Here is a 20096-nt window from a genome sequence, read left to right on the forward strand (position 1 = left end):
AAATTGCAGAGAGAACAGCGTCCTCACTCCCTGCGCTTCCCTCCAGGGGTCTCCGGGGTCCAGAAGCCCCTGCACAGTGGGAGCTTGGGGGCATGTCATGAAGTCAGGTGCCCTCTCTAGGGGAAAGCCCCCCTAGTGGTGTTTTAGAGCAGTCACAGCTGGGGGGTGGGGGTGGAAAGTGTGAGAGCACAGTCTGAGAAAGGCCCTGGGTTTGAATCCCAGGTCTGCTCTTTGCTGACTGCGGGGCCCTTGGGTAAAGTGATTGAACCGTTCCCAGTCTTGGTTTGCTTATCCAAACAGTCGATCACTAATACCAAACTCTTCTGAGGTGACCAAAGAGGACAGTGCAGTTCGGTGGAGCGTCTAGCACAGTGCTTGGCCTTCAGGGGCTACGGGCGGACCACAGCCCATTTGCCCAGCCTCTGACTACCCTTAGGGGTTTGCTGGAGGCTCAGGCTGCGGCCACATCCCCACAGAGCCCGCGGGACCCTGCTTTGTCTCTAGACCCAGGAAGTGATGTCCCCTTGGGGGCGTCACCCTCACCTTTGTGTCCCCCTCTCCAGGGCCTTAAACTTCGGTGGCATTGGTGTTGTCGTGGGCCACGAGCTGACTCATGCTTTTGATGATCAAGGTATGGCTTCCTGGGGTCCCCTTCAGACGGGGCACATTGGCTCCTGGCCCCACTGCCTCTGCTTTGCTCTCGTCACTTCCAAAGGTCTGGAGACAGATGGGTTTGGGTTCAATCCTGGCCCTGCCCCTGCCCCTTGAATGAACTTGAACGAGTCCTGTCCTTTCTCCACGCCTCCTCATCCTTGTCTGTAAAATGGGCATGATGATCGCAGCCTTGTGTGGTGATGCCGGGGACTGTGTGAGACGCAGGGGCTTCCTGGAAGGTGTCCCGTACTCAGGAATGGGTGTTAGTAGTCAGCAGGGAGCTCACAGTTCTCCAGCACTCCAGAGACTTCTCTGGGCCAACTGCCATCAAAGGAGTTGAAGTCATTCGCCTCCTCACCAAAACATCGAGAATCTTCATTCCCTCCTGCCTTGGGTATCCCAAGGCCAAGAAGGAGGAGGTGGGACCTTAGAGGCCGGGGCCTGTCCTGTGATCCCAGTGCTGCTGACTCCATTTTCCCCTTCCTGGGCTCGGGGTCCAAGGCCCTCAGTCAGCCTTGACAATGAATCCAGCAACACCGAACCGTGAATGTGCTGACCCTTTACCCACATCACGTTCCTCCATCCTCTCTCCCCCACCCACCCCCCAGCTGCCTGACTCATTCTCCCAGCTCCTCTGGCACCCAGGCCGGCATCATCTCCCCGGTGCTGCTGGGTAGACCCTGGGGGGGGGGGGGGGGGGGGGGCCTCTTCTCACCGGGAGGAGAGATGGGCGGAGAGGCGCAGTGAGCCCTGCCTCCTCCCCCCTCCTCCCCCTTGACCTGACGCTTCCCTCGGAACCCACAGGACGAGAGTATGACAAGGACGGGAACCTTCGGCCCTGGTGGAAGAACTCGTCCGTGGAGGCTTTCAAGCAGCAGACAGAGTGCATGGTGGAGCAATATGGCAACTACAGTGTGAACGGGGAGCCCGTGAACGGCCGGCACACGCTGGGGGAGAACATCGCCGACAACGGGGGGCTCAAGGCGGCCTACCGGGTAAGAGCTCGTTCCCCACATGCCCCGGCCCGGGTCTGGGTCTGTGCAGGGGCCTCCTCAGGAAAGGGTCTTTACAGACAAGCTGGGACCAGCTGCAGCCGCTGCGTGACCTTCTGTTTGCTCATCTGTGGAACGGGGGGTAGCAGGAACCGATGGAGAGGTCTGCGGAAGTCCTCGCACAGAGCGTGGCACGCAGAGGGCTTTCCAGACCAGTCCGCCCGACTGACAGACAGAGGATGGGGCTTAGGCTGGAGCCACCTGACGACCTGCGGGTTCCTACCTTGGCAGGGATAGGCATCATTAAATCAGGCAGCAGTGGGCCCAAGAGGGGAGGGGAGGGGAGGGACACTGGTCATGGAGCCAGTTCCGGGTTCCAGTCCTGGTTCTGGAGAAAGTCACTTAGCCTCCTTGAGCCACAGTGTGCTTGGCTGTGAACACCCACTCCCTGCGTCACTGGGCTGTCAGGAGGATGACATGATCTAATTTATCCTTTAAAGCCAGAGTCAGCAGGGACGCCCCGCTGGCTCAGTCGGAAGAACGTGCGACTCTCGATCTCGGGGTCATGGGTTCGAGCCCCACATGGGGTATAGAAATTACTTAAATAAGTAAAACTTCAAAAAACAAAACAAAACAAAAACCCAAGGGTCAGCAAACCTATATCCTGTGGGCCAAATCCAGCCCTCAGCCTGTTTTTGTAAATAAAAACGTAGGGGGACCCCCGCCGGGCCTGTTGGGCTCCATGCTGTCCGCAGCTGTTTTCACACCACAACGCCAGAACAGAGTAGTTGCACCGAGACCGTCTGGCCTCCAAGGCTGAAAATATTTACCCTCTGGCCCTTCGCAGGAAAGTCTGCCAAACCCTGGCTTTATGAGGATGACTTAAGATGTTGTGTCGGGAGGGGATTGGAATTGGACCAGCTCGAGTCAAGGAGTCTGGTTAGCAAGCTCTTGTGAGATTGTCCAGGCAAGAGAAGGGATGAAGCCACGGCAGGGGTGAGAAGTGGCCAGATTTAGGTGGTTTGGATAATTGAACAAGAAGCTCAGGGCGCCCGGCTGGCTCAGTCGGAAGAGCATGCGACTCTTGATCTCCAGGTCATGAGTTCGAGCCCCACGTTGAGTGTAGAGATTACTTTAAAAAAAAATCTTTAAAAAAAGAAAGAAAGAGAAGCTCAAAGAAGAACTCTGGGGTTGGGGCCCGAGGCACTAGGTGGTTGGTGGTGCCGTTGACCGTGGTGGGAAAGTGTGTGCGCATGCATGCATGTGGGTATGAGTGCATGCACGTGTATAACCCCTCATTCTGTCTGTGCCATATTAAGTCTGGATGCATCTTGGAAATCCAGCTGAAGCTGTGAATATTCAAATCAGGGAAGAGGCTGGAGCTGGAAATATGCACCTGAGAGCCATGGCCACGTAGATGGTGTTTAAAGCCCCTCGGAATGAGTGCTGGTGAAGAAGATCGCTCCTCTGGGTGGAGGGGGGACCCCAGACTCCCCCAAACAAGTCCTTGCCCCAACAGGGTAGAGCTCCCCGAGGCCTCCCGCACTGGCCCCCCATCGTTGCCCTGTTTGCTCCTGTGTCATGGGAGCCCCTGAACTTTGTTTTCTCTGCTCCCAGGCCTACCAGAACTGGGTGAAGAAGAATGGGGCTGAGCAGACATTGCCCACCCTGGGCCTCACCAATAACCAGCTCTTCTTCCTGGGCTTTGCGCAGGTGAGTTTGTTGTAGGAAAATATGCCAAACTCAGGCACATTTCTGCCATCTTGATATTCCAGGAGCTCTGAGAGCCAAAGGCTTCTTAATTGAGAGCCTTCTAGCTCATTGGACTGTCCATAGGACATCTACTCTGTAAGAAGATGAGCTTCCTGCCAGTAGAGAAATCCGATTAAGGGCCATGAATGCCATGAAAAGGTTTCCTCTATCAGGTAGATGAGAGGACAAGTGAGTGCTAAGGGCCCTCTGGTTCAGGGGTTCTAGAAATTTCCTAAACTCAAGATGTCCCAGGAGGTCCCTTGAATTGGCATTAATGTATAGTCTTCTGTTAGTGCCCAGAGCCACCAGGCCATTAGACAGTTTTTGTTCTGCCCAGAATGTGAGTGACCAGGACTCAGTTCAAGGTTTTCAGACTGGTTTGGGGGCAGAATCCTTTGTTCAGAGGAAATCTAATGCAGAGGCCCAGGACAGACAGAGGTGACCACAGTAGAGGATGCTGGGATGGGGGACATACCAGCCCACGGTCTCTTCCCTACCCACCCGGTCGCCCCTCCAGACGCCCAAGGGTCTCAGAACCAGGTGGGGGCTCATTCCCCTGCTGTCGTGGACGGGGGCAGTCTGGTGGTCTCAGGGCCCCACAGTGACCTAGCTTCTCCCTTGTTGCCTCACAAAGGTCTGGTGCTCTGTCCGCACACCTGAGAGCTCCCACGAAGGCCTCATCACCGATCCTCACAGCCCCTCCCGCTTCCGGGTCATTGGCTCCGTCTCTAACTCCAGGGAGTTCTCAGAACACTTCCACTGCCCGCCTGGCTCCCCCATGAACCCTCATCACAAGTGTGAGGTCTGGTGAGGGTGGCAGCACCGTGAGCCAAGACAGAGGATGAGCCCCCAGGTGGAGCCTGTCGGGCCACCTTTCCATCCAGCGTCCGGGGTGTCGCCCCGCCCCCTGGCCGCCCAGGGCCCCCCCTACCCCGCACTGGAGGGTTTCCAGCCGGAACCGAACCTCTGATGTGGGTTCTCAACACAATCCGAGATTTGATCCCCTGTGAAGACCCTGTCGTCCCAGGCACACGTGTGCCAGTTCTCATGGGCATTTGGGTGTTAGGCTGGTGGCTTACAAGGCCTGGGCCCCATACTGACAAGGGCAGTGGGACACGGACCCCTGCCCACATCCAGTGCCAGAAACACCACAAATACCACTGTGTCAAATGCTTTAAAGATATATTTTTGGGGAAACTATTTTTTAAACATTGTGGAATACACTGGAAATCTTCAGGGAAATAATGCATTTAAAACACTTTTTTTTTTTAAGGAAAGGATTGGTATATTTATTATATTCTGTTTTTCTAAATAACCTATGGATAAGGGAAGACCCACTGATTTACCCCTTCCTTCCTCACTTGCTGTGAGGTCGGCTGAGGCAGCCATCCCCCGCCCCTGAGCATGTCCCCAAGTAGAGAGCTGATCCAGTCCTTGGCGTTTGCAATTTCAGCCTCTGTCAGCTGGTTTTGCAGTCACAGGGTGTAAAGAGGAGAGGTGTGGAGGCCAGGAAGGGGCAGAGGCCCCCTCACGGACACTGCCCCTCACAGCTTGCCTGCCTCTGTCCCCGGAGTCCAACAGTGGGAACCCCAACAAGGACGGTCTGATCCCCAAAGTCGCAGCAGGAAATTGATGGCTGCAGCAGGGTGAGGCCAGCTCGTGGCCTTCAAATCCAGCCCCAGGGCACCCAGGCACCCTGGACCTGGATGGCAGGAGCCCCGCGAGGCCTCGCCCTGCGTCAGATGCTCTCTGCCATGCCGTAGGTAGCCTCTTTCTGTCCCTCTCCTGGCCGCTCCATGTGTGGCCCAGGGGCCAGTTGCCTGTCCGCAGCAACCCTCCCATCCCAGCGTCTTCGGGGTCTGCCTTGCTGACCCTCTTCCCCAGGGGAAGGAGAAAAGGGAAGACCACTCTCCTGTCCTGCAGCGCCCGGATCCTGCCTCTGGGCTCCGGCCTGAGCTTGGCTCCCAGGACCACGGCCAGCCCCGCCGGCCCGCCCTCCATCTTTAGTGCCTTAGCTGAGGCTGCAGCCCAGGCTGCACCCCAAGGAGACAGCCCTCTACCAGGTGCCCCTCTGCCTCCTCAGTGAAGCCTTCAAGTGTCCTGACTGTAACGCAAGGCCATGCCCCCTCCTGCCAGTGTCCACAGAGCTGCCCCTCACGGCAGCCCGGGGGCCCTAGCCTGCAGGCAGGTCCGTGGCGCCACGGCCGGGAACCTGATGGACCCCGGAACGTGCCCTGAGCCCCATCCCACCCTCAGCCCCTTCGGCTGAGTCAAGACAATACTTGCAGCTAGATGGACTCCTCACTTGGCGATGTTTTCAGCCAAGGAGGACTGTGAGGGAAAGGCTCCCCGCCACGGTCGGTCCAGCCCGTGGTGTCAGGGAACCAGGACCGGTGTCCCTCCCTGAGGCCAGAGCAGCCGGTGCCCGTCGCGGCTCGCCCATCTCGGCCGCCCGAGGCCTGGCCGTGCCCCCTCAGCGCGCTCGCCTCGCCCCTGCAGCCAGGACCCTCCCTGCCCACGGGGCCCAGCACGATGGCCATGAGGCCCCTGGTCCCCGCAAGCAGCGGGCTGGTAGCTCTTCAGAGGAAAGGTAGGCCAGGAGCCAGAGAAGAAGCCAGTCAGGGGCTGCCGCACGCACCTCGCCGCACACAGGTGGGCTTCCCAGCCCTGGCGCCGTCCGGTACCTCCTCTGCCCCCCTCCTTCCTTCCCGCCTTCCCCATGGAAGCTCACAGTCCTCGAGTGTCCGCCGGCGCCACGGACTGGAACCTCCCCGCAGAATCAAGTGTCCCGGGGCTGAGGGTTCAGCCAGAGGGGGTGCAGACTGCATTCAGCAGGGGGCCCAGCAGGGATGGAAGCAAAGGAAGCAGCCCCCACTGTCCCTACCCCTCCGGAGCCGAAAGAAGCCTGAGGGGATGGGCAGCTCTGAAGGCCGCCCCCCTCAGGCCCAGGGAGCCATAGGGCTGGCGGCTCCGTGGGTACGTGGACGTGGGGTTTGGAGCTGGGAATCTATTTTTTGTATTATTATGTTCTGTGCTACTGTAGGTTTGGTGTGGCACTATTGTAACTCAAATAAAGTACTTGTACCGAGCGTCACGTGACTGTGTGTGTCCTCCAGGGCTCGGGGTGGGGGGGACCCTGGCCAACACAGAGCTCCCATCCTCACCCAGGCAGCGGGGCTAACGGCATCTCCTCCCCAGGGGGCCTTGGGCCCTGACAAATGCCGGGAGGTTACCCGGGGCCTGGGCCCGGCAAGAGCACGTGAGCGCCCCCTGCTGGGGAGAATGGTGCGTGCCAGAGGTGTCCAGGGGGCATCCTGGTAGAAATCCTTTTTTCCATGATCTTGGAGCAAAAGGTGTCAGCAGAGGGTTGCCAGGCCTCAGATGCTCAGTGGGGCCGACGGGAGTAGGTAAATTCAGTGAAGTTCAAGGAAAAGTGTCTGACATACACTCATGCCTCCCCCTGGGTTTTGCATACATTCTTCTCTCTGCCTAGAATGCTCTTCTCTGACTTCTCTGCCTGATACACTCCTACCCGTCTTTCAATGCCCAGCATAGCATCACCTCCTCTAGAAAGCCCTTCCTGACCTCCAGATCAGGTACGATCACACAGGCTTCCCTCTCCTACCGGAGTTCATGAGTGCCAGGACCCTGCTATAACAAAGCACCACAGACTTGGTGGCTTACACAACCAAAATTTATTGTCTCACAGTTCTGGAGGCTAGAATCCAAGATCAAGGTGTCGACAAAGTTGATTCCTTCTGAGGGATGTGAGGAAGAATCTATTCCAGGCATTTGCCTAGCTTCTGGCGGTCTGCTGGCCATCTTTGGCGCTCCTTGGCTTGTAGAAGCATCACCGATCTCTGCCTTCATCTTCACGTGGTGTTCTCCCTGTGTGCACATCCGGTACGTGTCTGAATTTCCCCCCTTTTTTATAGGGACACCAGTCGTATTGGATCAGGGCCCACCCTGATGACTTCATTTTAACTAATGATATCTGCAGTGATTCTATAAAGTCATATTCTGAGGTACTGGGTGTTACAATTTCAACATATGAATTTGAGGGGACACAATTCAACCTGTGAAAGTGCCTGTGTCATCTCTAGCAGCCGAGTGCCTGGCACAGACAAGCCACACAGTAGGGCTCAGTGACTGTTGGATAAGTAGGTGGGTGGGTGGATGGATGGGTGCATAGGTGGGTGGGTGAATGGCTGGCTGATTGGCTGGAGGGTTGGGTACGGGAATGGGAATGGGTGGATGGATGGATGATTGGGCAAATGGATGGATGGATGGATGGATGATGGATGGGTGGGTAGATGGATGGGTGAGTAGATAGATAGGTGGGTGGATGAATGGGCGGATAAATGGATGAATGGAAGAATGGCTGAACGGACAGATAGCCATAAGTGATGTATCACCAAGGGAGCCATCCCCAAACACACCAATGCCAGAAAGAATGAGCCCAGTGGGCTGGGGTAACTCCTGGAGGGCAGAGATTTCAGCTGATCCTTGACTGAAGGGGGAGAATTGGGGTTCATACTCTGAACTAAACCGAGTGATGACCTGAGCAAGTACCTATTCAAGGAGCAAACTCTTCACCCTGCCTTGCTTTAAAAGGAGTAAGTCATTTCTCAGTTTCTCCAGCTGTAAAATGGACATTTATTCTGTCCTCTCTTTGTTGTGACCCACAAATACTGGGGAGATATGAAGATGCTTGAGACAGTGATGCACTTTGAACCCCTCAGAACCTTCACACTAGGTGTGTGCATGAGCCCATAGCTCAGCATTTCTCACCTGGACAGCTCAACCTCATCCCCTCCAACCAACTGCCCTCGGGAAAGCAGCCTATTTAAAGATCACATCACTCCCCTTCACCAGCTCCCCACTGCACTTGTCTGCCCTAGGACTTGGACTCTGCCCAAACTGCCCCCACTGGAGCCCCCCCTTGCCACCTTGAGCCTCCTTTTTGCACCTTTTTTTTTTTTTAAGATTTTTATTTATTTGACAGAGAGAGACACAGCGAGAGAGGGAACACAAGCAGGGGGAGTGGGAGAGGGAGAAGCAGGCTTCCCACAGAGCAGGACCCTGGGATCATGACCTGAGCTGAAGGCAGACGCTTAACGACTGAGCCACCCAGGCGCCCCTCCTTTTTGCACCTTAACAGTCCGTGTCCTTCCCTGCCTTCAGATTGGAATGTCCTCCACACCCCCTTGCCAAGGGATGAATGAGTGAATACATGGATTTTTTCTTAAAGCTCCTGCACATTGTGTGCCTCCTGCGAATCAGGCTGAGTGCTGCACGCTTGCACAACCTCTCCCTGGATGCTTACGGCAGATTTCAAAGAGGGCTACTTTATCACTCAGATCAGAGGGGGGCAGTGGCAGAACTGAGTTCTGAACCAGGCTGCTAGCGAGGAGCTGCTTGGGAAAGCATGAGAGGCTCCTACAGAAAGTGATGGCCCGGGGACCACACACACACACACACACACTCACACACACACACACACACACACACACACACTGAGGTACCTAAGAGAGAGACACCACTTTTTCCCTGCAGAGGGCTGGCTTCCTGACGTTCCCTTTTTCCCAATGACCAAGTGAACAAATCCCTCCCTCTCCCCTGCTAAGAGCCCTGGGGCCCAAAGCAGGAATTAGAACCCGAGGCTGACCCTTTGGGGGTTTACCCTACAGTTGAGATGAGAAAACACTTGCCAGATGCCACAAGGACATAAGCAGACACTGTCCAGGACTTCTAGCAGTAAGTCATTGTGGAAGCAAAGGGGTTCAGCAGGGGCTTTCTGGAAGAGTTGAGAAACTACAAAAGGGAGGCACTGGAGAACATACTAAACTTTAAAGAATCTAGAACAATAATAAACCTAATTTGAAATGGGCAAGACCTTTACAGAAAGAACTATAACACTTTACTGAAGAACATACAAGAAGACCTGAATAAACACACAGGAACACCCCGGTCATGAATGGAAAGGTTCACTGTAATCTAAGGTGTTGATTTTCCCCAAGGTAATCTATAATGTCAGTGTTCTTTCAACCAAAATTCCAAGACAATTTTTCATGGAACTTGATAAGCCAATTCACATGGAAGAGAAAACGCACCATGGCCAAGAAATTTTGAAAAAGAACAAGGGTGCCTGGGTGGCTCAGTTGTTTAAGCCTCTGCCTTCAGCTCAGGTCATGATCCTGGGGTCCTGAGATCGAGTCCCACATCCCTCTCCCTCTGCCTGCCTCTCTGCCTACTTGTGCTCTCTATCTCTCTGTCAAATAAATAAATAAAATCTTTTTTTAAAAAATCTTTAAAAAAAAGAAAAGAAAAAGAGGGGCATCAAGGTGGCTCAGTCGGTTAAGCAGCTAACTCTTGATTTAGGCTCAAGTCATGATCTCAGAGTCCTGGGATTGAGTCCCAAGTCAGGCTCCGCACTCAGCAGGGAGTCTGCTTGGGGATTCTCTCTTTCCCTCTCCCTCTGCCCCTCCCCCTGCTCACACAAAAGCTCTCTCTCAAAAAAAAAAAAAAAAAATGAATCTTAAAAAAAGAAAAGGAAAAAGAAATATAATTCAGAATATTTCAACTGATGAAAGTTCTCCTCCCAAAATCAAGCATAAAGCTGAAGTAAACTGTAACAGGATACTCTAGACTGAATGAAATATTCTCAAATAAGCATTTGGGGATATGGGAAAACACCTCAAATCAGAAATACAAAAACTAATAAGAGAAACAGACTAAAAAAAAAAAAAAGAAAGGAAGAAATGAAATGAGAATTGATCTCAGAGAAGAAAATAACAAAATTATATCATAGCTGAAGTTTAAACAAGGAAGTGCCCAAGTGCCCAAGAGAGAATAGATTCAAATGAAAAGTTTACAGAGGACATTGAAAAAAAGCAGGGAAGAAACCAAGAGAATGAAAGCTAGATAAAGAGATAAAAATGGTGAAGAGTTAATGTCTCAGACTGTAATCCAAGCAGACTTTCCAGAAATAAAAGGTCTGGATCCACATACACATCAAAAGGGCTCACCAGCTACTGTATGAAACTGACATTGAGTCATCAATCCTAAAATATATCCAAGTAAAGTTATTGCACTTTAAACAGAAAATCAGGGACTCCAGGCAAAGATGTGAAATAAAGTTATAAAGGCAACAGAATTAGACTAACATCAGACTTTAAAAAAAAAAAAAGTTGTGTTGTATGAGGTGCCTAGAACAGGCAAAATCACAGACAGAAACTAGAATAGAGATTACCGGGGGCTGGAGGAGGGGAAAGAGGCCGTCATTGTTTAATGGGTTTAGAGTTGTTGTCGGGGATGATGAAAACATTTGGGGTATAGAGGCGCCTGGCTGGCTCAGTCGGTGGGGCATGAGACTCTTCATCTCAGGGTCCTGAGTTCAAACCCCACGTTGGGCATAGAACCTATTAAAAAAAAAATGACTCATAAGTAAAACCCAGTTCTATGGTGTATATCATAGAGACACTACCAGAATACAGTGATTCAAAAATGTGAATAATGAAGGGATGGATACGGATTTATGAGACAAATGGAAACAAAAAAGCAGGGTCTGTAGCCCTGATACCAGAATTCAACTAAAATAAAACATATAATGAGACAAAGAAAGACATGTTAGAATGCCAAAAGCCTCATTTCACAATGAAGATAGAACAGTGACAAAGATCTACGCACCCAATGATGCATCAGTCCCCTACCTAAAACAGACAATGGTGAGCATTCACATGGACACAAATAGCTTCAGATTCTTTGCCCATTGAGGGAAGTCTGTCCATATACTTCTTCCCTAGACTCCTTGTCACCAGTTTCCAATCATGTTCTTCTCAAGTCCCTTCCCATCCAGGTAACTGTTGGGCGGAGCCTCTGAATCACTATAGATCAGGCCTCTGTACAGTTTATCTTCTAGGCAAAATGAACAATGAGCTGTGCCGCTTGAAGTTCTGCCCAGGGGGAGGATTTCCCTTCACCACTGCCCTTCAGGGAACGTCCCAGAAAGGGGCTATCATGCTGTACATGACCACTTTGTGCAGAACGATCTATAACTCAGGCCTAGGTTTTCTCTTCCTCTGTCAACGTGGTGCAGAGAACACTCCAGAAGGCCGTAAGTGCGGGCTTGGAGAGAGGAGGTAATGTAGTGGGAGTAGGAGTCATGGGCACGTGGGCCACTTCCTCATGCAATTACTTGTGTGTTCAGGGCTTCCTTAAGCCCAATCTCAAATATACCAGTCCCATTTTTTTTAAAAGATTGTATTTATCTATTTATTTGAAAGAGAGAGTGAGCGGGCGGGGGGAGGAGCAGAGGGAGAGGGACAAGCAGACTCTGTGCTGAGTGCAGGGTCCAACGAGGGGCCCACTCCCGTGACCCTGAGATCACGAACCGAGCTGAAATCAAGAGTCAGATGCCCAACTGACTAAGCCACGCAGGCGCCCCTATACCAGTCCCATTTGATGATGAATGTACTGCCCATTTTTGTGGCTTTGTGGGTCAGACAACACCCTGTCCATGATGGGCAGCTCAGATCGCATGATAACTTGGGGGCCCATGGTCACATGCCCAATAGCAAGCCAAAAGTTGTTTCTCAAAAAAGGAGTAGATATCCACCGAGGGTGGAAGGGCTTTGTTCCAAAATCCTAAGGGTCTGTGCTAAGGGACCTGACAAAGGCTCCATCTCTCTCTGCCAATGACACTAAAAGCACCCTGGGATCTGCTCGATCACATGACCCGAGCAGCCGAGCAGCGTGCTCCATAGCCTAGACCTGTTGCAGAGCCTTCTCTTGTCCTGGGCCCCGCTCAAGACTAACAGTTTATCAGGTCACATGGTAAATGGCCCTGAGTAGCATACCTAAATGAGGAATATGTTGCTTCCAAAATCCAAAAAAGACCTGCTAGGTGCTATGCACTTTTTAGGTTATAGGATGGGCCAGATGCAATAATTTGTCTTTTACTTTAGAAGGCTTATCTTGACAAGTCCACACTACTGGGACCCCTGGGAATTTCACTGAGGTGCAAGACTGATTTCTGTGGGATTTATCTCCCCCACCCTCTGATGCACAAATATCTTTTTTTTTTTTTTAAGATTTTATTTTTAAGTAATCTCTACACCCAACGTGGGGCTTGAACTCATAACCTTGAGATCAAGAGTCACAGGCTCTACCGACTGAGCCAGCCAGGTGCCCCTGATGCACAAATCACAAATGTCTTAACCAATGTCTAGAGTAGCTGTGAAGTCCTGTTCACTGGGGCCAATCAGCCTAATATCAATAATGGATCAGCATGATGTCTTGAGGGGAAAAAAGGCAACCAAGACCCCTGGGGACTAAATCATGACATTGGCCTGGAGAGTTGAGATGCATGGGAAGAGGGACAGTGGAGATATATTGCTGGCCCTGCCAGCTGGAAGAAAACTGCTTCCTGTGCTCTTTACTATCGTGTATTGAGAAAAAAGCATTTGCCAGATCAATAGCTGCATACCAGGTCCCAGGATGGTATGGACTGAATGTCTAAATCCCCTGAAATTCATATGTTGCCATCCTAACTCCCACCGTGATGGTATTAGGAGGTGGGGATTCTGCCTGCTGCTGAGTATGTCTATTCTGGTTATGCATTCCAGAACTAAGAAAATAGCCCCAGGATGGATCTGAGCAACCACTGGGCACACTATGAGTCAGACCTGAGCTAACAATCCATTGATCACCTGACCTCCATGGTCCTGAGTCTGACTCATGGACCCCAATGACATTTTGGATCAGTTCAGAGCCAGTGTCCGGGAATCTCTGGAAAGACTGATTATTTCCTCTCCCCCAGTTCACAGTCAGTCTGGCAAACCTCCATAGGTCCCTTTGCGGAAGGGTAGGAGAAAGATCACCGGTATAAATTTTTGGCAATCTAGCAGATCCTCCTTCAAGGGACACCATCCTCCCCTTTATTCAAGGGGTTCTGGATCTGTAAACTGGTTCAAGACTACGAATTGATTGAGAGGCCATGACTCTCTGTTTTGGTGATTCAAATAGATTTCTGTTTATTCAACCTGGAAATCTGCTTGTACAGATCAAGTAAGGATTTTGTAGATGGCCCACCTTCTTCTCTTCTAGGGACACTGTGATCAACTAGCCAACGCAGACGTCTCTGTAAATCAGACTGTTCTGAATGGTTCTCTGGCACTGCTGTCCATCCCAGTAACCATGGTACACATTGTCTTTGGTAAGTAAATACCACCGCTTGACCCCTGCCATTCCAGGATCTCATTATCCCCAATTATTTATTAAAAAAAAAAAAAGATTTTATTTATTTGTGAGAGAGAAAAAGCACAAGCAAGGGGAGTGGCAGGCCGAGGGATAAGCAGGCACCCCGCTGAGCAAGGAGCCTGATGCAGGACTCAATCCCAGGACCCCGGGATCATGACCTGAGCCCGAGGCAGACGCTTAACCGACTGAGCCACCCAGGCGTCCCTATCCCCATGTTCAGAGATCCAAGTTCAGTAGTAGAAATTCCCACTGCAATTTCTGACCCAAAGAGAAAAGAGACCATAGCTGCTGGGGCTCCTCTCACAAACGTATTTGCCACAATGGTGAAAGGGATGTCCTCTGGACCCTCCCATGGTGGGTAAGTGGGCCTTCCGTGACAAATCCACCCTGGTGGTCCGATCTCCCTAAGCCTCTGGATACTTTCCTCTGCAGCATATCAAGGCACCTCTGGCATTTCAACTTCCTTTAGTCTGGGACTCCTGTGGGTCTGTTTCACTCAACCAACCAAACTGCTAGGGTCCTATTAATTCCCTGTGCTAAAACACTAAATCCAGAATATTTGTTTCGTGGATTCATACAGCAGAAGTTGTCAAAGATTTTCTGTAGACAGCCAGATAGTAAATACTATTGGCTTTGCAGAACAACCTGTCTCTGCCAGAACTAGTTGATTCTCTTACTGGAGCACAAAAGCCGCCATAGACAATCTGTAAATGAGAGTATATCCCAACAACATTTTCTTTATGGACACTGAAATTTGAATTTCATATATTTTCATGTATCATGAAATATAACTCTTCTTTTGATTTTTCTCAGCCATGTAAAAAATGTAAAAACATTCTTGGTTTACCAGTTGTACAGAAACAGCAGTGGGACAGATTTGGTCCATAGGCATAGTTTGCCAATCCTTGCCTTAAGGTTTACAATATGCATCTTTCATTAATCTCAACCTGATTTCAAATATCACGCTACTTTGCATATAGTGAAAGAAACCTTAAAACAGTATACTCAATTCTTCCCTCCCACCTTTTATGTATTATTGTCACACATTATATTTTTCTGTACAGTATATAAACTTCTTTTTTTAAAGATTTTATTTATTTATTTGACAGAGAGGGACAGCGAGACAGGAACACAAGCAGGGGGAGTGGGAGAGAGAGAAGCAGGCTTTCCGCTGAGCAGGGAGCCCGATGTGGGACTTGATCCCAGGATCCTGGGATCATGACCTGAGCCAAAGACTCAGCCCAACGACTGAGTCACCCAGGCGCCCCAGTATATAAACTTTTTTAAAGTTTTATTTATTTATTTGGGGGCACCTGGGTAGCTCAATTAAGCATCCAACTCTTGACTTCGGCTCAGGTCATGATCTCAGGTTGTGAGATCAAGCCCCATGTCGGGCTCCGTGCTGGGCATGGGGCCTTCTTAAGATTCTCTCTCTCCTTCTCCCTCTGTCCCTTGGTCCTTCCCCCTCCCCTCCAAAAAAGTGTTACTTATTTAAGTAATCTCTACACCCAAGGTGGGGCTCACCTCACAACCCTGATATCAAGAGTTGCATGCTTTCGACTGAGCCAACCAAGCACCTCTATTATTCCATATACTATAAAACTCCACTACACTGCTATTATTTTTGTTTTAGACAGTTAATTACCTTCTAGGGTGATTAAAAATAATTTAAACATGTCTTTTATATTTACTTTCATTTTAACCATTTCTGAAAATTAGTATTTCCTTGTGTACCTCCAAGTACCTGTCTGGTATCATGTCCTTCCCCTTGAAAAACTTCCTTTAAGATCTGATGGTACAGTTCTGCTGGTAATGAATTCTCAGCTTTTGTTGATTTGAAAAAGTCTTTCATTTTTTAATTTTTTAAATTAATATGCAGTAAAATTGAGTTTATTTGTGTACAATTCTGAGTTTTGAGACATGTGTAGAATCCTATAATCACCACAGTCAGGATACAGAATAGTTGTGCTTTCATTTAAAAAGAAAAAAAAGCTTTTTATTTTGAAAGACTTATAGATCACGTGATGTTGCAAAAAATAGCAGAGTCCTGTTTACTCTTCACCTAGATTTGCCCAATGGTAGCATCTTACATAACTATTGTACAATATCAAAGCCTATTCTCAATTCAACAACATTAGGGCAATATTATTAAGCAGACTTATTCAGATCTTACTTAGATTTCACCAGTTCTTACATGCACTTGTGTGTGTGTGTGTAATTGTATGCAATTAGGTATAGATTCATGTTACCAGCACCTTCATTTACTTTAAGTAAACTCTATGTCCAATGTGGGACTCAAACTCATGACCTCGAGGTCAAGAATTGCATGTTCTACTGACTAAGCCAGCCAAGCACCCCTAGCACCTTCATTTTTGAAAGATACTTTTACTGTATATAGAATTCTGGGTTGACAGTTTCTTCAGCATTTTCAGATGTCAATTCATGGAGCAGCCAGCTGGCTCAGTCAGTAGAGCATGTGACTCTTGATCTTCAGGTCATGAGTTCAAGCCCCATGTTGGTCCCAGAGCTTACTGAAAAAAACTATATATAAACAAACAAATAAACAAGCTGGTTCATTGTCTTCTGCTTACATAGTTTCTGATATGAAGTCTGCTGTAATTCTTACCTATGTGCTTCTGTCAGTAGTAATGTGTCTTTTTTTTTCCCCTCTCTGTCTCCTTCAGGATTTTCTCTTTGTTTTTCAGTAGTTTGACTATGATGTATTAGGTGATCTTATTTTTGCTTTTTTGTTGGTGGGGGGTAATTTGTCCTACTTGGGTGTTCTCTGATTCTTAAAGACCTATGGTCAATGTCTTCTACCATTTTTGGAAAATTCTCAGCCATTATCTCTTCACATGTTTCTTCTACTCATTCTCTCTCTTTTCCTTCTGGGATTTCAATTACATGTGTATTAGGTAATTTGACATTGTCCTGCAACTCTTGGATGCTCTGTTCTTTTTTTTTTTTTTTTTTTTTTTTTTTTTGGTTTTACACTTATTTTTCTCTGTGTTTCGGTTTGGATAATTTCTGTTGACCTATCTTCAAGTTTACTGACTCTTTCCTTAGTCTTGTTGAGGAGCCCATAGAGGCATCCTTCATCTTTGCTACCATGATTTTTTTTTCCTTTTTTAATTTCTAGAATTTCCATTTGACTCTTACACCTTCCATCTCTGCTGAAATTCCCCATCTGTTTATGCATGTGGTCCATCTTTCCTACTAGCACTTTTAACATATAAATCGTGATTATTTTTAAAAGCACTTATTGGGGCACCTGGGTGGCTCAGTGGGTTAGGTGTCCGACTCTTGATCTCAGCTCAGGTCTTGATCTCAGGGTTGTGAGTTCAAGCCCTATGTTGGGCTTCACACTGAGCATGGAACCTACTTAAAAAAAATAAATAAAAAATAAATAAAAGCCCTTGTCTAGGGGCGCCTGGGTGGCTCAGTCGTTAAGCATCTGCCTTTGGCTCAGGTCATGGTCCCGGGGTCCTGGGATCAAGCCCCGCATCAGGCTCCCTGCTCCGCAGGAAGCCTGCTTCTCCCTCACCCCCCTGCTTGTGTTCCCTCTCTCGCTGTGTCTCTCTCTGTCAAATAAATTAATAAAATCTAAAAAAAAAAAAAAAGCCCTTGTCTAGGGGTGACTGGCTGGCTTAGTCGAGCATGTGACTCTTGATCTCTGGGTCATGAGTTCAAGCCCCATGTTGGGTGTAGAGTTTACTTTAAAAAAAATTTTTTTTAAAGTCCTTGTCTAATTGTTTCAACAACTGAATCATTTCTGAGTCTGGCTTGTTGGATTCCTTTGAACATAAGCAAGTGTAAGAAGGCCAGTGAGGCTGGAGATCAGGGATAGAAAAACTGCAGAGAGAGACAGTGGCCACGGGGCAGTGTCCTTCCAGCCATAAGGGGGATTGGGCTTTATCCTGAGAGCAATGGGAACTACTGGAGAGTATAAGCAGGGGAGCCATATGATCAATTTTGGGTTTTTAAAAGCTCTTCTGCTGGTGTACAGAGAATAGATTGTGTGAAAGCCAGAGCAGAAGCAGGGAGACCAATCAGGAAGCAGAGAAAAAAAGGGGAGCATGGCACATCCAGGGCAGCAGAGAGCCTGTACCTGGGACCCTGGGTACCATTTCCATGTCCTTCCAGCACCCGGAAGGAAAAAAACTGGTTCTAGAGAGGGGGTTTGAAAGGGAGTTCAAGCGCGCAGTTTCTTGCTAGTTTTAACATATGACCACCAGAGGGCGCAAAATCCTCACGAGACGCTTGGACTCGGACCTGGGTCCTCCGCCCCCTACTGCGTCCTGGAACTCGGGCAGCCCGAGGTAGACCCCTCTCCTTGTCCAGTTAGATGGCTGATTCTAGGGCTGACAAGAACCAGACTTCAGTCCCGAGGGTGTTTTGTGAGAAAGCAGTGAGTAAACTGAAGGAGTCCTGGACTGGAAGCCTCAAAATGCGAGTTCTAGCCCCTTCCCAGCAGCTCCCTGACTTAGGCAAGTTACATCACCTCCCCGAGCCCGAGCCCGGTGTCTGCAAGAATGGAGATGATTTTTGCCACTATTTCCCCTTTTGCTTCCCGATCTGGCCCAGGCCCTCATTTCAGAGAGAGGCTGTGTAATGTGGGGGCTCAGAACGTGGTGTCTGAGCCACCCGGGGTTATTTCAAACCATTCCAACCACAAACTAGCCAAGCTACCTTGGACAAGTGACTTCACCTCCTGAGAGCCCCAGTTTCCATCTTTGTTAAGTGGGAACCCTAACACATCCCTTGCACAGTTGCAAACCGTAAGATAATGTCCCTAAGTACTTAGCACAGTGGCTGGCACATAATAATTGTTCAATGTATGCTTATTATCCAGCTAGAAAGTGGACTCACATTCATTTCAGCACTTACCTGAATCTCCAGGACTGGGGCCCTGTTAGTAATTCCTTCAGTGGCTTTCAGCAAGATTCCTTCCCTTTTCTGAGCCTCAGTTTGTCCAAAAGAAAGAATGGAAGGTTGGATTAGATTGGGTACTCAGCAGGAGCCCTTTTAGCCCTGACATCCAGGCTGCTTCCATCTCCCTTCCTCCTACCTCCCCTCCCTTTCTTTCTTTCTTCCATTTAACCATCACGTATTCGGTCATTCAACAATTACATATTTACTGGGTATCTACTATATTCCAGGTGCAGGAAACAAAACAGACCCACATCAAACCAGGTGTCAGCCACGGACAGCCAGCCCGTGGGAAGCATGTTTGTTCAAAAGCTCCTTTGCTTTCTCTTCCAGCAATCAATCCTTGCAGGTTATTTCGTGTTTGGAACAGGAAAGAATTGCGCCAAGAGTTTATTTCTGTGCATCTCCGTGTGGCTGTGGACACACACACATTTATATATAACATTTGCTGCTGCGTTGTCATGGGAACCGGTTTTTGGTCTCCGGGCCTGAGGGATGCCTGGGCCTGGAGGAGCTTTTATGGAACAGCCCCTGCCTGCACTTTGGTGTGGTGCGCGATCCTGCTGGGAGAGTTGCCCCAAGAGCCTTTGTCGGCCCTTTTGATCATCGCTGCCTATTTTTCTCATTGATCTTGTCGGATGTGAGTGAATTTGACTGAGGGAACTGAATGTCAAGCTCAGTGACTGGCAGAGCGAGATCCTCTGGGACATTTGCCAACTAGCAGCGTGGATAGGTCAGCTTGGGCTTTTTTGTCTTCTTAAGCCCTTGATGTGGGAATGTTTAAGGCTTTGGGGAAGACGTGGATGAGAAGACAAAAGCAGCCAGGGAATGTGTTTTCAGGACGACAGCTGCAGCAGCCCCTTGGGACTTGGCAGGCGGTGCCAGAGCAGGGAGGGGCCGAGTGCCCGCTGGAGGGAGGCAGGGACTTGCCATTCGCCAGCGGCTTCTCTGGGTCTGGCCCCATCCTGGGTGCTTTGCGTATGTTACTCCCTGGAATTCTGGAATCCACCCTGGAGGACAGACATCTCATGCTTCCTAGTGGGAGACTGGCATGGGAGGGAGAGGAAAAGTGGCCTAGCTAGGGAGTGGCAAAGCTGAGCTTCAGACCCAGGTTGGGCCTGACCCCAGAGCTGGGCTTTACCCACTCTGTTGTGGCCCTGGGCAACCTTCCGCCGCCAGGCCCCCCGTGCATCTGGAAAGGCGTTCCAGAGAACGGAGTCCTCGCAAACCCCAGGTCTGAGGAAGAGCTGAAGGGAAGAGACCCCATTTACTGATGATCTCCTATGTTCAGTACTGAGCTCTGTCTTTCCACCTCACAGATCTGCTAGAACATTGAAACTCCTATAATCCCCATGCAGATGAGCGAAATTGAGGCCCAGAAGGGTGAGGTGATTTAACGAAGGTCTCGGAACTGGGTTCTGAGCCACGGCAATTGTTTTCCCAACTGAAAGCCCTATAAGCACTGCCCTGGGCCGCCTTCTCCCACATTTCCCAGCCACAGTGCTGAAG

At 49.7% G+C, this 20096-nt stretch overlaps 1 protein-coding gene and 1 long non-coding RNA gene across 3 annotated transcripts in view; one reads left to right on the top strand and one right to left on the bottom strand.

Annotated features, from left to right (window-relative positions):
* The window catches only part of ECE1 (endothelin converting enzyme 1), a 59065-nt gene extending 52584 nt beyond the window's left edge, over window positions 1-6481 (top strand). For both annotated transcript variants that reach the window (XM_032391988.1, XM_032391978.1), the window contains 4 exons: window positions 564-631; window positions 1459-1649; window positions 3264-3359; window positions 4033-6481. In XM_032391988.1, the coding sequence (XP_032247879.1) occupies window positions 564-631; window positions 1459-1649; window positions 3264-3359; window positions 4033-4209 (532 nt within the window). In that variant the 3' untranslated portion in view covers window positions 4210-6481. The remainder of the gene's footprint in view (window positions 1-563; window positions 632-1458; window positions 1650-3263; window positions 3360-4032) is intronic.
* A 716-nt stretch (window positions 6482-7197) lies between these two features.
* On the bottom strand, window positions 7198-19654 carry LOC116624246. The gene is made up of 3 exons (XR_004297856.1): window positions 18546-19654; window positions 10651-10819; window positions 7198-7286 (listed from the first exon to the last, which is right to left on the bottom strand). It is a non-coding gene; the product is annotated as an uncharacterized LOC116624246 (long non-coding RNA).
* Between the last annotated feature and the right edge of the window lie 442 nt (window positions 19655-20096).

This window comes from Phoca vitulina, unplaced genomic scaffold (assembly GCF_004348235.1).
Source record: "Phoca vitulina isolate PV1807 unplaced genomic scaffold, GSC_HSeal_1.0 scaffold2, whole genome shotgun sequence".
Lineage (NCBI taxonomy): Eukaryota > Metazoa > Chordata > Mammalia > Carnivora > Phocidae > Phoca > Phoca vitulina.